The sequence below is a fragment of the Tauraco erythrolophus genome, chromosome Z (genome assembly GCF_009769465.1).
Source record: "Tauraco erythrolophus isolate bTauEry1 chromosome Z, bTauEry1.pri, whole genome shotgun sequence".
NCBI lineage: Eukaryota > Metazoa > Chordata > Aves > Musophagiformes > Musophagidae > Tauraco > Tauraco erythrolophus.
The window spans coordinates 21,976,801-21,992,226 of record NC_141496.1 but is presented as its reverse complement, the minus strand read 5'-3'; the positions used below and the strand labels follow the sequence as shown (position 1 = coordinate 21,992,226).

The 15,426-nt window shown below is 43.3% G+C and overlaps 1 protein-coding gene across 1 annotated transcript in view; it reads left to right on the top strand.

Annotated features, from left to right (window-relative positions):
- Nucleotides 1–7,387: 7,387 nt before the first annotated feature.
- Nucleotides 7,388–15,426, top strand: part of ANKRD55 (ankyrin repeat domain 55) — a 48,796-nt gene continuing 40,757 nt past the window's right edge. The window contains exons 1-2 of the mRNA XM_009981845.1: nt 7,388–7,427; nt 14,114–14,236. Of these exons, the coding sequence (XP_009980147.1) occupies nt 7,388–7,427; nt 14,114–14,236 (163 nt within the window). The remainder of the gene's footprint in view (nt 7,428–14,113; nt 14,237–15,426) is intronic.

Here is a 15,426-nt window from a genome sequence, read left to right as displayed (position 1 = left end):
CTTTGTTCTGAACTCACCTCTGTGCTGTGGCCTACTCAGTTGCTTAACTTCAAATTCTGACAGTGAGTACATGACGTATATTTAGATACCAGTTAAATGTTTGCATTTTTGAGTTTCATTGGCACACAGTTAAATTGCCACTTCTACATAAGTATAATAATATCAAACCACAGACCTGTGTGTGTCCCATTACTATTAATGCACTTGTCGCTTTGCAAACCTGTAGCAAAGCTCGTTGTCTGGGATGAGATATCAACAGGAGCCCCAGGTATGCAAGGAATGCAGGACTACACCCTTCGTGCAGCAATTTGCAGTTTGCATGTTACAGATACCTTTTTTTTTTTTCCTCATAGCTGAGGCTTCAATATACCTTGGCAATGAAAGGTCAAATATTGCTAATCAAAGACATTAATGGACACACAACTTCAATTACCCCAAAAAGAAACAAGACAGAAGTCATCAGCTCATTCACTCCATATTACACACTTCACTGTAATCACACTGCAAAGAGTTAGAAGAGCGGCTTTTGATGCAATATTATGCAGCCATGTTATTTACCTGTTATTTACCCATTTGCATCTGGACTACCCTGGTCACTGCTAAAGCTGCACAAGCAAAAAGTTGGCATGTGTCATTTCATTGTACTTACTTTTGCCTGCATGTGCTAGAGATAATGTACAGTAGAAAAATGATCAGCATCTGAAAAGGTAACCTGATCCAGGTTGTAGTTTTAAATAGAAAAATTGCATAAGATAATAACAAGATGTGGATGGAGGAGGAAAAAATTATTCTCCTGGCACTTTGTAAATTCTGATGCTCAACTTTGTAATGACATCTGTCATTGCAACATGGCCCCATCAAAATGCTTTTGTACACATTACTATTTTTTCCAGCAATCACTTTACTTTTCTTATGTATAAATCTGATTTGTCATTGACCATAGCCATGCCATGGCAACTTCCTCACCATGCCAGCCAGCTTTTCTGAAGCGTGCTACCTCCCCAGCCAGGTGATGGGATGCCAGGGTAAGGGCCATAATCAATTTCTGTATTTTCACAGGTCAGACAGGAGGGGCCAGCATCCGAAAGACAGGCACTTACTCTGACACAGAAAAACCCGCTATTATATGAAACTGAAATCATTGGAAAGAACACGATGTAAAGATACGGGTGTGGGATTTAATTTTGTTATTGAACTCTAATTTCTGCATTAAGAGGCAGAGAAAGAGATTCAAAGAAACAGGACTAGAAAGAAGGCATGTGCTTCCATGGCTTGCTGCAGAAAAATACGAAGCATGGCTGGCTGGTATCAGTATATTCTAAGCACTAATGAGGAACAGAGATTTGTGTGATATAATAATCCTATGACACAATAAATAGATTACTGTTGGTTCTACAATCAAAACTAATTGGACTGGATGTTTCATATGTGCCTTTCCTATCATATAAAAGTGCTCAGAAGCAGGGGATGAACTACTTTCCTTTTTAAGTAGTTCCTCTAAGAATTGACTTCTCACTCAAATTTCCTGTTTTCTGTTTAGTTGGTGCCTGTTTGGGTTTGTTACACTGCCAGTGTCATCCGTGTGTCCCATTGCAGAGTGTGGACACAACCAGTGCTATGGCAGATAGTGCTTCCAGAGCAGCTGACACCCCCTCACTAGCCTGGTTTTGTGTGTCTTATAGGAAAACTGGTACAGCAAACACACAGAAGCAGAACGGTGCCAACAGCCTTGAAAAGACATTCACAGATCTATTGGGTGTTATTACTCCGAATCCAGTACAAAGTTGACTTGACCTAGCTGTCCCAGCAAGTCTGCAGCACAGCGAGGCTGGTATTCCCAGTGCCTACATCCCCATCTGCTGGGGAAGAGGCAGGCGCCTTCTCCTGACTCAGTGCTGCCAGGGGTGACTTTCTCCCTTCTCCTTTTTACTGTACAGAGATACACCAGTCAGACTGTTTTGTCTTTTTGATCCACTCTTCTTGATACCCTTTTCAGGTCACCTGTAATTCACTATCTACCTTTAGATGACTAACTTTCCTTGTTTAAAATAGAGCGTTTTGGAGTTGAAGAGGGAAAAAAAAAATGTTACGCTTTTCCTGTATTTTACCAATGCAAATTTACTATGAAAAATGTTTACAGCAAGGCTCTCAAAGCTTACCATTCACAGATGATTAGTCATGGTCTATACTGTTATTTGATATCTGCAATGGGACTTCATTAATTTGCAGGCATTCTTAATGCACTGCATAATGTCAGAGATTACCGGTTTCCCACAAATGAACATTTCTTCCTCCCTTAAAAGGATTTAATAGAAAAACAATGAAAGTGTCTCTGCTTAAGAGCTGCTTCTGCTGGTTCAAAGACTCAAGTGCTGATCCCACCCCACCATCTGCTGGAACTCTGGAGAATCACAGGTCTTCCTTAGAGACACTTCGCTCTTCAGGCCACTATCTGAAAAAGGATGGAGATGAGGACAGTGCTTAGAGGAAATGTCACTACACCCTTGTCCTGCAGTTTGCCAGACAGCTGCTGCTGAGTGCAGTTCGGACACTGCGATTACCAGGCTAGGTCAACTTTTGATCCGACCTGGAACAGATGCTTTTTTTCCCCTTAGGTTATCTTATAGAACAAACAATAATAGAATTTAAAAAAAATAAATAAATAAAAAGCAAGGGTTTGCACACAAATTTTGCTTTACCAGCATAACCACGAATGTGATGTGCCCCAGCTCTGGCTCCCTGGTATCAAAGACAGGGGTGAGTACAGGTCAGACAACCTGCACCCTGACTCTCCTGACTCAGCAGGTCTCCACACCCACTTCGTTTGCTCCTCCACATGCACATCTGGCTTGCCCACTTTGCCAGGCTCTTCAAACCAGCCTTATGCCATGCCAGAGGTATTGAATGCAGTTTTAAACCTGAAAATATGATGAGAAAGTCTTTGGAGGTTAACGAGAGAAAGCTACAGCACAGTAAGGGTGATAAAGTCAGTGAGAGACTCCTCACTCCTTCTGAAGTGGGCACAACAATCAATCTGAGAAAAAAATTAGTTAATTACTAACAGATTATCATGTGGGAAAACAGTATCCATAAAACCGGTTGCTGTTTAACTGCCCTAGTCTAATTGCTGAGTGGACTCTCAGGCGAGATGGGCTTGTTACTGAATTTATCTCACAGGATGCCAGTGATATCCCAATAAATCGTACCGTGGGAGATGCCCTGATCCCATCGAAGTCAAAGGCAAAAGTCGTATTGACATAGGATGACAGAGGATGTATTTGGCCTTATGAAGCAGAAAGCAGAGCAGAACAGATGCTCACTGCCTTACATTTCATGTGGGAACCTCTAAGATATGGCTGTGACTTGATTGTCCTCCCTCTAGTCACTGTTAACCTGCTGACTTTGTCAGAGAGATTTTGGTCATTTGGGTGGACCTCAGATGAATCTCCATCAGAAAGCACAGCTGAATCCTTCTTCCTGGCTAGGAGTCTGACTTCTCCACACACATCTGGGCTTGATGCTAATACTACCAACATTGAGGATGGAGCTCCAAATCCAATCAGGAGTTAGTTTATATATAGCATGGTACTTGAAATACTTTATAATCAAATTATTCTCTGCAGTGTTCGCTGCTGGCAGTGCTCCTTACCAATGGAGGCACTGCTGCTCCAAGTGCTTTGAAAAGGCAGAAGCTTATTCTTCCTCCAAAGCTCTGATTGTGTCAGGGTGAAAATGGATGCAGAACCCTTGTCCACATGCCAATGACCTCTGCAGAGGCAGCAGAAGAGCAGATGTGTGAACTGAGACCCTGCTCATGATGGGGATGTGGCACAGAGCGGGTGCTGTCTGCTGTGAGCACCAATGATATCTCAGTCTCTGCAATGCCAGTCTTCAGCCCTGCTCTGCACTCCAGTAAATAACATTTACATAGCATTTGAATATATGTTTCCACCATTCCCTGTGGTCTCACCACAACTTTTGCATTCACCTAATGAACCACAGTTAGAAGGAGAGTTAACTACTCTACATACAGTCAAACGCTTATGCACAGACAAGAGTGCACAAAGACATGCAAAAGAAGATCTGTGTTTCTGCTACTCTCTTTTCATCACTTTTCTGTACCAGGGCTTTCTTCCACTAAAAAATAGGAAAAAAAACACCCCAAAAAAACCCAGCTACCACTGAGAGCATAAAAAGTCAGGAATACTTTGCTTGAATTAAAGAATAATGTAAATGAACACTAATAAAGCTATCATCTTTATCTGCTGCCTAGACCAGGCTCTACCTCTTCTATGGCTTTGCAGTCCTTAGCCAGGGTTGCTCTGGTAGCCACTGAGCACTGGAGGCCTAGAGGAATTTGGAGACATTTCCTCCAAGACTTCTAGAGAAGCAATAAAAAGATACTTGCAGAGAAGTCAGCGACTCAAGCCCAACTCCTTAGTCTCAGCTTCTCTGGCAGCCTCTGAGCTGTGTTGTGTCTGCCATAGACGAGACTCAGAACTATAGAATCATAGAATCATAGAATGGTTAGGGTTGGAAGGGACCTTAAAGATCATCTAGTTCCAACCCCCCTGCCATGGGCAGGGACACCCTCCACTACACCAGGTGGCCCAAAGCCTCATCCAACCTGGCCTTGAACACTGCCAGGGATGGGGCAGCCACAACTTCTCTAGGCAACCTGTTCCACTGCCTCACCACCCTCTGAGTGAAAAATTTCTTTCTTATATCTAATCTAAATCTCCCCTCTTTCAGTTTAAATCCATTGCCCCATGTCCTATCACTACACACCCTTGTAAAAAGTCCCTCTCCAGCTTTTCTGTAGGTTCCCTTTAGGTACTGGAAAGCTGCTATAAGATCATCCCGGAGCCTTCTCTTCTCCAGACTGAACAGCCCCAACTCTCTCAGCCTGTCTTCATAGCAGAGGTGCTCCAGCCCTCAGATCATCTTCGTGGCCCTCCTCTGGACTCGTTCCAGTAGCTCCATGTCCTTCTTGTGTTGGGGACTCCAGAGCTGAACACAGTATTCCGGGTGGGGTCTCTGTGTTCACCTAGTGCTCATATAAACATGGGGAAAGCTGTTTTGCCAAACCATTGTCCTTGCTTCTCTTCCAATGGACATAGAGGGCAGGAGCTGACGGCTCTCAAACACACTCTGTCCCTGTGGGCTGTGGGCACCTACCTCAGAGGAAGCACCTAGCTTCCCCATAGCTGAAGGCAAGCTGAGCCCGAGGCAAATACACACAGTGCCATAGGGAATATTGCACCCACGTGGCACCCACAAGGAATCAGCTGCCAGCTGTTTCTCCCCCAAATTCCCTGGCTGCGTACCTGCAGTACACCTCATTCCCAGGCTAATGCACTGCAAGAGTGAGACTGAACCAGTAATCTCCAAAGCCCATTGCCTCCATCTCAGGAGCAGATCAGAAGGACAGAGACCCATAATGGTAAATGGGCAGGTAAAACTATGACTATTTAATTGGTCGGATCAGGTAGAGGACAGTGGAGCAGCCAGATAACTGCATTATCTGCGCTGCAGCGGTGCCCAGGGTCAGAAATCCTGAGTATGCTGGGAATAAAGAGCCTCTTGGCACATGCAGAAAGTAAAGGCCACTTTTGGGGTCTTTTGAAGATCACCATGAGTGATGACTTGCAGTTCAAAATGTCTAATCACAGACACATCTCCAGCTCCAGTGCCTCCTCCATGAAGGCAGCAGCCATGGCAGCTCTTTGAGCAGAGCCAGGGTGTCAAACTGGATGGACTGGACTATCATGTGCCGATGTCACTCCCCTGAGCCACCCACCTGGCAAGGGGATGTCAGCTGGACGGTGACCATCTGTGTAACTAATACTTTGCTCCCAGATTGCACAGAAAGCACTTGCCACACGGTGGATCCCTCCTCAACATAAAAAAGGCCTGAGATGAGCAAAAGCACAAACCAGTCAGCGATAGAGAAAAGAAACAGAGCCAAACTCTTTCTCCACAGTCCCACCACATGCTTCTCCACAGTTAAGGACTCTTGAGCAGATCACACTGTCACATTTTGGAGAATTTCAGCTCTGGTCTTTCATTTCAAGCTGTTGAGTCTGTATTGTTTCCTGGACCATACTATCTTTTTCCAAACACATAGTTTGGATTTAGGTTCAGAAGCAGATCTTTAGGATGTGAATCAGCTCCAAGTACAACTCCTGCAGTGTCCACATGTACGTTACATCTCTAGCATCCGTTGTAGTCATGGGAATTGGTCGAAACACCAGAATAGAATAAATTCACTGAGTAAAGTCTAGCTTTAGTACAGGTTCTGTCTGCACTTTTGGGTCCAAAAGTGTCTTGCCTTCCCTAATTTTCATATATTAGTTTGCCTTATTCAGCAGTAGTGATGTGCCTCTTCCAGCGCTAAGCAAACTTTTTATATCCTTCCCATCCGCCAGCCCCTATGCACTGCTGGTGATCTGCTGCTCTGGGTAAATTCCAAGTCAGCTCATTTATTGATATTTCTTCCATGGAAACAACCCAGCAAAATGCAAGGATAACCACGGTCCCCTCCCCTTTACAGTACAGAGTCTGAGTTCCAAACTTAGGGAGGCTGAGGCCCAGTCAGAAAACTGTCATGAAGACATGGGTCTACTGTTGGTTTGGCAGACACTGGATTTGGAGCGCCTGCTGTGAGCTGTTACACCTGTTGCACTGTGCTGTTGGAGCTCTTGCTATCCCCTTCGGCCATGGTGATGTGCTCTCAGTTATTATCACTTCATTAAACACTGTACTTTACCTGTAAGTGGGTAGTACGAAACTAAGGTAGAAAGGGCTTGCTAATTAGTGTTCTCCATGCGGGAGTTAAATCAGGAAACAGGTAATCTCTGAAAACATCATTTCACGAGCCCTCCTCAGGCATACGCTGAGGGCAGAGGCAGCCTGGGCGCAGGGCGGTCGGTGATCGCATCCCGTGCCGCTCGGATGCCCGCACCCAACCTGCGCTGGCAGCTCTGCACATGCTCCGTCTGCCAGCCAAGTCCCACTCACCCTCCGAGGCTTGTTTGTCTACGGGCAGCGCTCAGCTGCCGAGGCTGGATGAGCTGCAGCATCTCTCGGAGCTGCTCGTAGGCAGCTTCACTTGCTGAAGATCAGACGTTTTTCAGAAGCTCAGTTAAGCTTCCAGGGATGTCATTTGAAGAGGGTCCGTAACAAACAGAATATACCGTTCCATCAGGCTAGTGATAATGTCCTTGCCTTGACAACAACCTGCAGCCGTAAAGCGAGTTTAATTCTCTGACAAGAAGATTGGCGACAGCTATCGTTGCATTGTTTACTGTGATATATGGGATTCTTCCCTGAAAACCCTGGAGATGGCATTTGTCTGGTCTGGTTGTAAATAATGAGATAGACCACAATGGATTTCAGTTCCTCATCAGTGTTTGATCAGCACAAAGGTAAGTCACCTGCTACTAATTTCAAAATACTCAGGTCCTCCGATGCCTCCCAGGCAAATGAACTGAGATTACTTGACAGAATCAATAATAAGAATTTTTGGAAAAGATCGGGTCTCATAGAGATTTGATTTGGTTACACATGAAGGAATTTCCATCAGTTTTAGATATGGATATTTCAGCCTATTGCTACAGTGATTTTTAAAAAAAAAATTCAACAGAATGGCAACAGCATCTGATTGCTCTTACGCTTAGCATTGAGACATGTATGTACACACTTATCGTTTATATTATATATTGGTCCTCTTATGGATATATATGTAAAAACAATTGCAATGTTAGGAAACAAAACATTTTAGAATGGAGTAAAAATTTAAGAAAAGCTGATTTTCGTAAGTCTACTAATTTGTACATATTAAAAAGACTAGATGCTGGCAAGTGACCGACCTTGCTTCAGCAAACCTTAACTGTATAGGTAAGTATTGCCATAATTGTGAATTTAAGATATCTTTAAAAGCCCCAACATGAAGATTCTCTACATGGTAAGGTTGCTATGGAAATACAAATGTCTCTTTGTTGTCTGTTTTTAAGTTAAATGATTGGATTTCGTATCTTTATTTGTCCATACAAGCCATTCTGTCTTATGGCTTAATCCACTACAAGGAATGTTGTGGCATTCCTTTTACATTTCCAAAGCAGGAAGCTGTCATTGTTGGATTATTCATGTCACAACAAATTTCTTTTTAAGTCAGCTTGCTAAATGATTTGTGTGCAGTGGCCACAGTTTCCAGTGCGCACCTGCAAAGTGTTAGCACTGACATGGCCGTGCTGGCCCCACAAAGAAGGTGCTGACTGTAGAAAAAAAAGATAAAGGGCAGGAGCAAGACAGATGCTGCGGTGCCTTTTGGGCGGCCGGGTCCCACAGGTTGTACTTTTGTGCTTCCCTACGCTTCTTTGGTGAACCCAAAGTGAATACATGTAAAGCAGTGGACTTATGGCTGTCTTTCAGCCACAGTAGTGCTCAAAGCCTAAAGGAAGTCTTGAGAGCACTGGTCTACACCAGCCCAGCTGAGACCCCACCCTGACTAGATGGGAAAGAGTAGGAAGCCACCAAGCAAAACTGAATGATGAGACAAAAAGTACTACCAGCAAGGATAAAGGAGGGAGGGAAGTGCAACAGTAGAGAAGGGGTGTCTGGACTGCAGGAATAGAGACAGATGCTTGTAGGTCACATGCAAATGACGTCAGGAGCATTTCCCCCAAGAGGACAGAGGTGTGAGGCTGACTGAGTTTCTGCAGCTCCAAATAGCCGTTCTCAAACTCTCCTTCTGCAGGCACTACAAGTATGCTCTGTGCCACACGCCAACCCAGCAGTGCTCAGACTGGGGAGGGAGAGGGGATCCTGCACAACCAGTGCCATGAGGATGGCTGCAGGGAGCCAATGGATGTGGTGCCGGGAACGAGGCTGTAGTATGACCAGGGCTAGGGAAGGAGAAGTCAAGTCTCCAGATGGATAAGGGGGCAGACAGCTCTGCAGGAGATCACTGACCCAAACCACCTAGGATAGAAGTGGGAGAGTTGGGAGGCAACATCTACCTGTACCTCTCTTTGCTTCTGATCTGCAGCCCCTCCTCCTGCCAGGCCACCCTCCACACTGACCCATCCTTACTCCTCTCCAGCATCATCTCCAGCCCCATGTCACACTCTACTCACAGAACCTCCCTGGCAAGAAGGTTTCCTCCAGATAAATTCATCATCTCCCCTCCACCACCACTGCAGGGTTGGTGGCTCATTAGATGATTTGTGACTTACTGTTTGCCTTCCCCACTAGCTGTGTGGAAGGCAGATGGGGAGCAGGAGCAGACAACACACAGTAACGGGACACTGAACCCACTGGTTATCATGCAAAGAAATCTTTATTCAAAATTTACAGTTCATTGTGGATTTTATCTAAACAGCACGTAAATGTCCTGACACATCACTGATTTAAGCAGGCATAATTTTTTTAGGTAAGGAGAAGGGGAGTATCTTTCATTGGAGCAATTTATAACAATGGAAGAATACACACTACCTTTCAAACACACTAGGTCGGTATCTGTTTGTCCAATAAAATAACTCAACGTTCCCTACAAACCCTTTTTCTACCCCATGCATCAGAAAACTGTCTCATCTGCAGATCAAAAAAAACAGCATTCCAGGCTTGAAAATCATACCGTCTTATAATACTTATCAATAATAACAGCAGTAGCAATATGGGACTTAAAGAAGCCAAGAAACATCAGAAACCCCTCCCCACCGCTGCTTGGTGCAATTTGAATGTGTGCTGTACCTGGCTTCAAACGTTTATCATTCAAACAGAGAAGCTAGACAGAGACCGGGACTGGTACATTCACAGCCAGGCACGCACAGGGATTATTACTTTGTCAAGCAATAAATAAATCCATAATATTAGAGAGCGAGTTACGATTTCCAAAAACTGCACTCATCCACCTCTCACTGACCCTTGACACTGATATGCTGAAATCATGGAATCAGAGAATCATAGAATCATTCAAATAAACTGCCTAGTATTGTGTCCTGCTGACAAGCTGTGGGAAACCACATAAAGTGTTCAGCTACTGGTGGAGACAAGAGGGTTTATAGGAAAGAGGGGAGTAAATTATATACATAAATATTTCTTCTTTACAATGAACATAGATTACCCTGTTATCCAGTCTTCAGTTTTGAAAACTTAGCTCTTTAGCAAGTTCTAAATCAGTCATTGTTGTGACCATGTACACTAAGCTGCAGCAAATTTATTTAGACCTTAAAAATCCAATGCAGGGGAAAGCATGTACTTACGTACATCTAACACGCACTTTGTAAAACAACGCATCAGCCGACATCACAAATCGTGTAAAATGTGTGTTCTTCATAGGAGCATCAGAGGAGAATTAATGTCACAGGCAGTGTAATTTCATTGCTCTGAATCCTGTGATCATTCTGCATGTTTCTGTATATACCCCCTTTTCTGAACAAAAGACAATTACTTTGTCTTAAAGAAATGACGCGCTTTTAAAACACTGCAGCTTTTTTCAGGTAGATTGGTGTTTACCTTTCGTTCTTTCTGAGGATTTTAGCTATAAAAGAAGATGTCACAACTCTGTATTTCATTTGGTCTTTCCTCATTGAGATTATTCCAGACCCTTCTACGCCGCTGTTGTGCCAGCCTACAGTTTCTCCTGACCCTTGCTCCACATGCAGGCTCTTAGTTGGACCTTCTGCCTTCTCGAAGCTGACCAGCAGCTTCCTTTCAGCAGCAGCACAGCAATTTTCTAAAATAAAATGTAAAACATATCTGAAACGGCACCAGTACTCACTGACATTTACAGAATGGCAAGATAATAAATGAAATAACTCTAATGCATTTGAAGATGGAGGGTCAGGCATTTGGCCATTCATAATACCTTTATCCCGCATGGTGCTGGTGCCCCAGCCACAGCTGAGCTTCCCAGCAGGGTAAGCTCACAGAATGGGACACAAAAGCTCAGTACCTCACTGTCACCTTCTGCAAAACACTCGTTCTCCAAACCATTCCACTTCTGCCTGGGAAGGTGCCTGCAAAAAGAAACAGCTACAGGCTTCGTGCCCGTGAACCCTCATTCCTTTACAGGGTAAGCTGCAGGTAGATGAAGTGGGACATGTTGTGTCACCTAGAGCCAAGTGCATCCAGCATCAATGACATCCAACCCCTCCTGGCATTTTCTACTCCCTGTCATGTGGAGCATCAGAAGACCACGCATCGGTCTTCCTCCTCGCCCCCCCACCCAAAGCCACACAGGTCATGTTTAAAGACATCCCACCTGAAATCATGTCAACTTGCAGAAATGGAATGTCAGTCTACTTTATGTTAGATGCACAATATGGGTGCTCATCAATTCCTCCTGGCCTAGTGTCCCACACCAACAGGGTGACAGCCTGGTCCACTTGCCTCTCCTTGCTCTGACAGTTAGGACTCATGGGTGGGGAAATGCAAATCTTGGATGTGGCTTCATGCCACCATCTGTTAACAGGAGTTGAGCCCGTGTTCTGCGAGAGATAATGAACTTCTTCATCCATCCATCCATCCGTCCATCCATCCATCCATCCGTCCATCCATCCATCCATCCATCCATCCATCCATCCATCCATCCATCCATCCATTCATCCATCCATCCACCCAGAGTTTTGCTTCCTCTCCTCACGCAGGAGCATAATTGCTCTGGGGAAATCGGATTCAGCCCAGCACAAGCAGAGGCACAGGGGAGAAGGTGTTTTGATTTCAGTTAGGTGAAAAAGAGCAGAGGGAGTCAGGGATCCACATGCAGATGTGCGTCCATGACCTCACCTTCCCACCACCCTGCCCTCCGGATAAGCAACTGCACTGCTTGGAGATGGAGAGCTGCCTTTCGTGGCTGGGTTGCTCTGCTCCTGACTCACAGCAGGAAAATTTAACAGTATCTACAAGGCTAGACAGCAGAAGTACAAAAATTACGTGTGAATGCATGAAAGAAGGTGATGGCCCCTTTGATCCACTGTCTGTCTCAGTACATCTAATGGTTTCTTTCCCCATGCTGGCAGCACCTCCCCTGTACCATCCCCATATAATAACCACCACATGCAGCTGTGAGAGAGGCTGTGCCGGTGCTTGTGTCTGGCATCTCCTGTGGACTTCCAGAGACTGGCCAAGAGGAGCAACACAAGTGATGAACCTCTGTCTTGTCTCCTTGCCTTCCACTCAGCCCATACTACACCCCTCTGAGTAAGGGACTAGCTCAGACCTGAGCTTGTTGTTAACGTGTCTTTGCTGAGTTCACTAATTGTGAGAGCAGTCTGCAGATCTGGCATGACAAGGAAATCTGATTAATGGACCGTGTGGTAAAGTCACTGCTTTTTTCATACACTAGTCACTGATGATAACCCTCCAGAGCCAATGACTCTTAGTCCCTCCTGATCTCCCAAGCACACAGGTCAAAGTTTCTGAGCCAAATGAAGAGTTCCCTCAGCAATAGGCCCCCCAACAGAATAAAAATCAATTTTTAATTCACAGATTTTATCAAATGTGTAATTCGAAAGACCAGCTAAAAGAAAGAAAAGAAATAAAGTTCTCTTCAATTGAGAAGTGATGGAGAGGGAATCTTCAATGGTGAAGGCAGATTTAACATTAGCTTTTTAGTTTTCCCAAGCCCACAACCACACCTTCAGCTTTGACAGACTAACCTTTCCCAGGGTGAGAGCTGATTGCGTTTCCATGGCAGCCAAGTTTTGAAGTCAAGAGTGATGATTGCATGCCGGGGAGAGAAGGTCACATGCGGGGAATTACACTGGACAGCAAGCCCCAGCATGCAGCTCATGTGGGTTCAACTGCAATGTCTGATCACAACGTGATCATATCTAACACTTCCAAATTATCTTTAAAGATCTTTTATCACTCAAGAATATATATGACTGTTTAAAATATAATTTGCATCAATGTGTTAATAATAACATATTATTTGATTATGAAAAAGACTTTACTAACTTTTCAAATTCTCTTTAAGCCATCTCTCTTTTTTCTGCACAGCTTACATAGTTATGCTATCTCCAGAAGACACAACAGTGAGGATAAGTCACCAGTCACTTAAGCTGTCTTCCCTTTTATCAACTCTCCAGTGTGATTTAGGTGTCAGTTTACTTTCTCCTGCCATCCAGGTAGTGCAGTGGCTGGGCAAATGTTATACTCTGAGGCTCTGACCCTTGGCCACAGTGAACAGCACAGCTCACTGCAGCTGTACATCATTTTGAGTTAATGGAGATCAGAAATTATTTTTAACATTAAACATGAGGCTGTGGCTGACCAACAATACATGCCTGAAGCGTTTTACCATCACATTAAACTTGACCCTGCACTAAAAAAATAAACTCTTTTGACTCCTGGAGTTAACAGATTAATAGTCCACTTGAAGCCAAAAGAGGTGTAGGCATGTGGAGCGTGGGATGACCAGTTTGGAAGGAAGCTACAAGCAAAGAAGCAAAGAGAATTATTGCATCAATTTCTTTAGAAACAAAAATCTGAGGAGTTCAGGAACAGGTCCTGCAAGGTATCTGCTTTAAATCATACCTCATACTGTAATTGCCAAACAAAATAAATGTCTCCTGGGTTCCAAGCAATAGTCTATCTTTTCTTTTTGCAGGAATTATTAATACAAACCATTGTTGCCAGAAATTCTCTGAGAAGAGAATTCCCCTGGACACCTCAGGGAAGGGAAGTGAGAAGCCTCAGTCTTTTGACTGGTGTAAGGATAGCACTGAAACTGAAAACACACCTGTGGCCTCATTTCATCCTATCTCATAAAAGTGTAGCCAGCAATATTATGAGCTAGTTCAGTTATTACTTCATTGTTTCTCAAGTCATATTACATTAGTGTTAGCGTGATTTCTTATAAGAGGTGGAAACTTTCCAGAAGTTTTCTAATGTCCTCTCAGTGTCTGTGTCTGACAGTATTTGGAAGAAGTTCTGATAAAAACCAAGTTTCAGATGACTAACAAAACCCACAGTGCTGTTTAGGTACACTTTGTTCCACCTGGAGTTATATAGTCATGAAAACTCAGTGAAATAAGTGTCATTATTTTCACAGTTAATCATTTGCACTCGCTCTCCAGTTACTCACAGACACACTCCTCCCCTGCAGGTGATGCAGCAGAAGAGATTGACTTGACTGTGGTTTACCAAGCAGCAGCTAATGGCGATGTGAACACACTAACTGCAGTGATTCGAGAAGATCCTTCCATCCTGGAGTGCTGCGACAGTGAGGGTAAATGAAGACTGAGCTTATTCTCAAGGGATTTGTTGCTTTAGCTGGCAACTAAATTTTCCATTTTTTATCCTGATTTTTGTATTCAGCAGATTATATTTAGTAGCATAATATGGGAAATCTGAGTTATTCTTTGGAACATTCACTGGAAATGCTCAGTTTGGATACTTCTTTCCCACTGTAATTGTAAGATTTTTTTAATATGGATAGAGATAAGTTGTTTTGCTATAATCAGACAGTACTTTATAATGAATCTATTTTATTTTCTTTGGAGAGATGCTGAGAAACTGTCATTTCAGAGAAGGAAAAAGGATATTTTTCATCAAAGCCAAATGCTATATACATTCTATACATCTCTAGAGTAGAAGGTTCCAGTCTTTTGCACTTAAAAAGTATGTGTACAGACACAGTTTGAATGATTTTGTCACGTAATTGTTTTCCAAGGAGTTGGTTGTACAATGCACAATGATCTAAATAATCAATTTTTCTCTGTGAAACTGTGCTTGTTTTCATTTTGTGTTCAGATTACTATTTAATGTTAACATAAAGTGCTATCTATTGGCTGGGGTTTATATGCATTTATGTCCTGAGTGAATTAGAGTCACATACCTCTGGAAGCTTCTCTCAAGGAAGACTGTTTATTCAAAAGTATTTTTTAATTGCAATTTCTTGTAAAGGGTCCGTACAAACACTATCTATTCTAATCTTTACAAACTTTTACCAAGTTACCAATTTTTCTTACACTTTAAACCAGATATCCTAGCTGTTATTTTTAAATATCTGTTGATCAGTAGGGAAAATGCTTAATCAAGCTAAAATGCTCTCAGTCAAGATCTCTAATGGGAAAGGGACAAGGTCTGAAGGACAGAGGGTGGAGATCAGCAAACAAAGTATATCACCTCCAGAATAAACTTCTTTACTAGGTTGTACATACAAATGTAACTAAAGACCAGTCTTGCAGGACAAAACATATGGTTCATATCCTGCACATATAGCAGAGTCTGCATAACCTCAGGTTGAGTAGCGTGCATTTGCTCAGCAGTCTCATTGAATCCAGTAAGAATAATTATTCTTCAGTTGTGTCTGAAGTTTCTAGTAGTCTTATAGTTTCTAATAGTCATGTTTTATTCCCAGCTTAGTCATTTTAAATTGCATTGTCAAATTCTGCAGGAAAATATCTTATCTTGCTG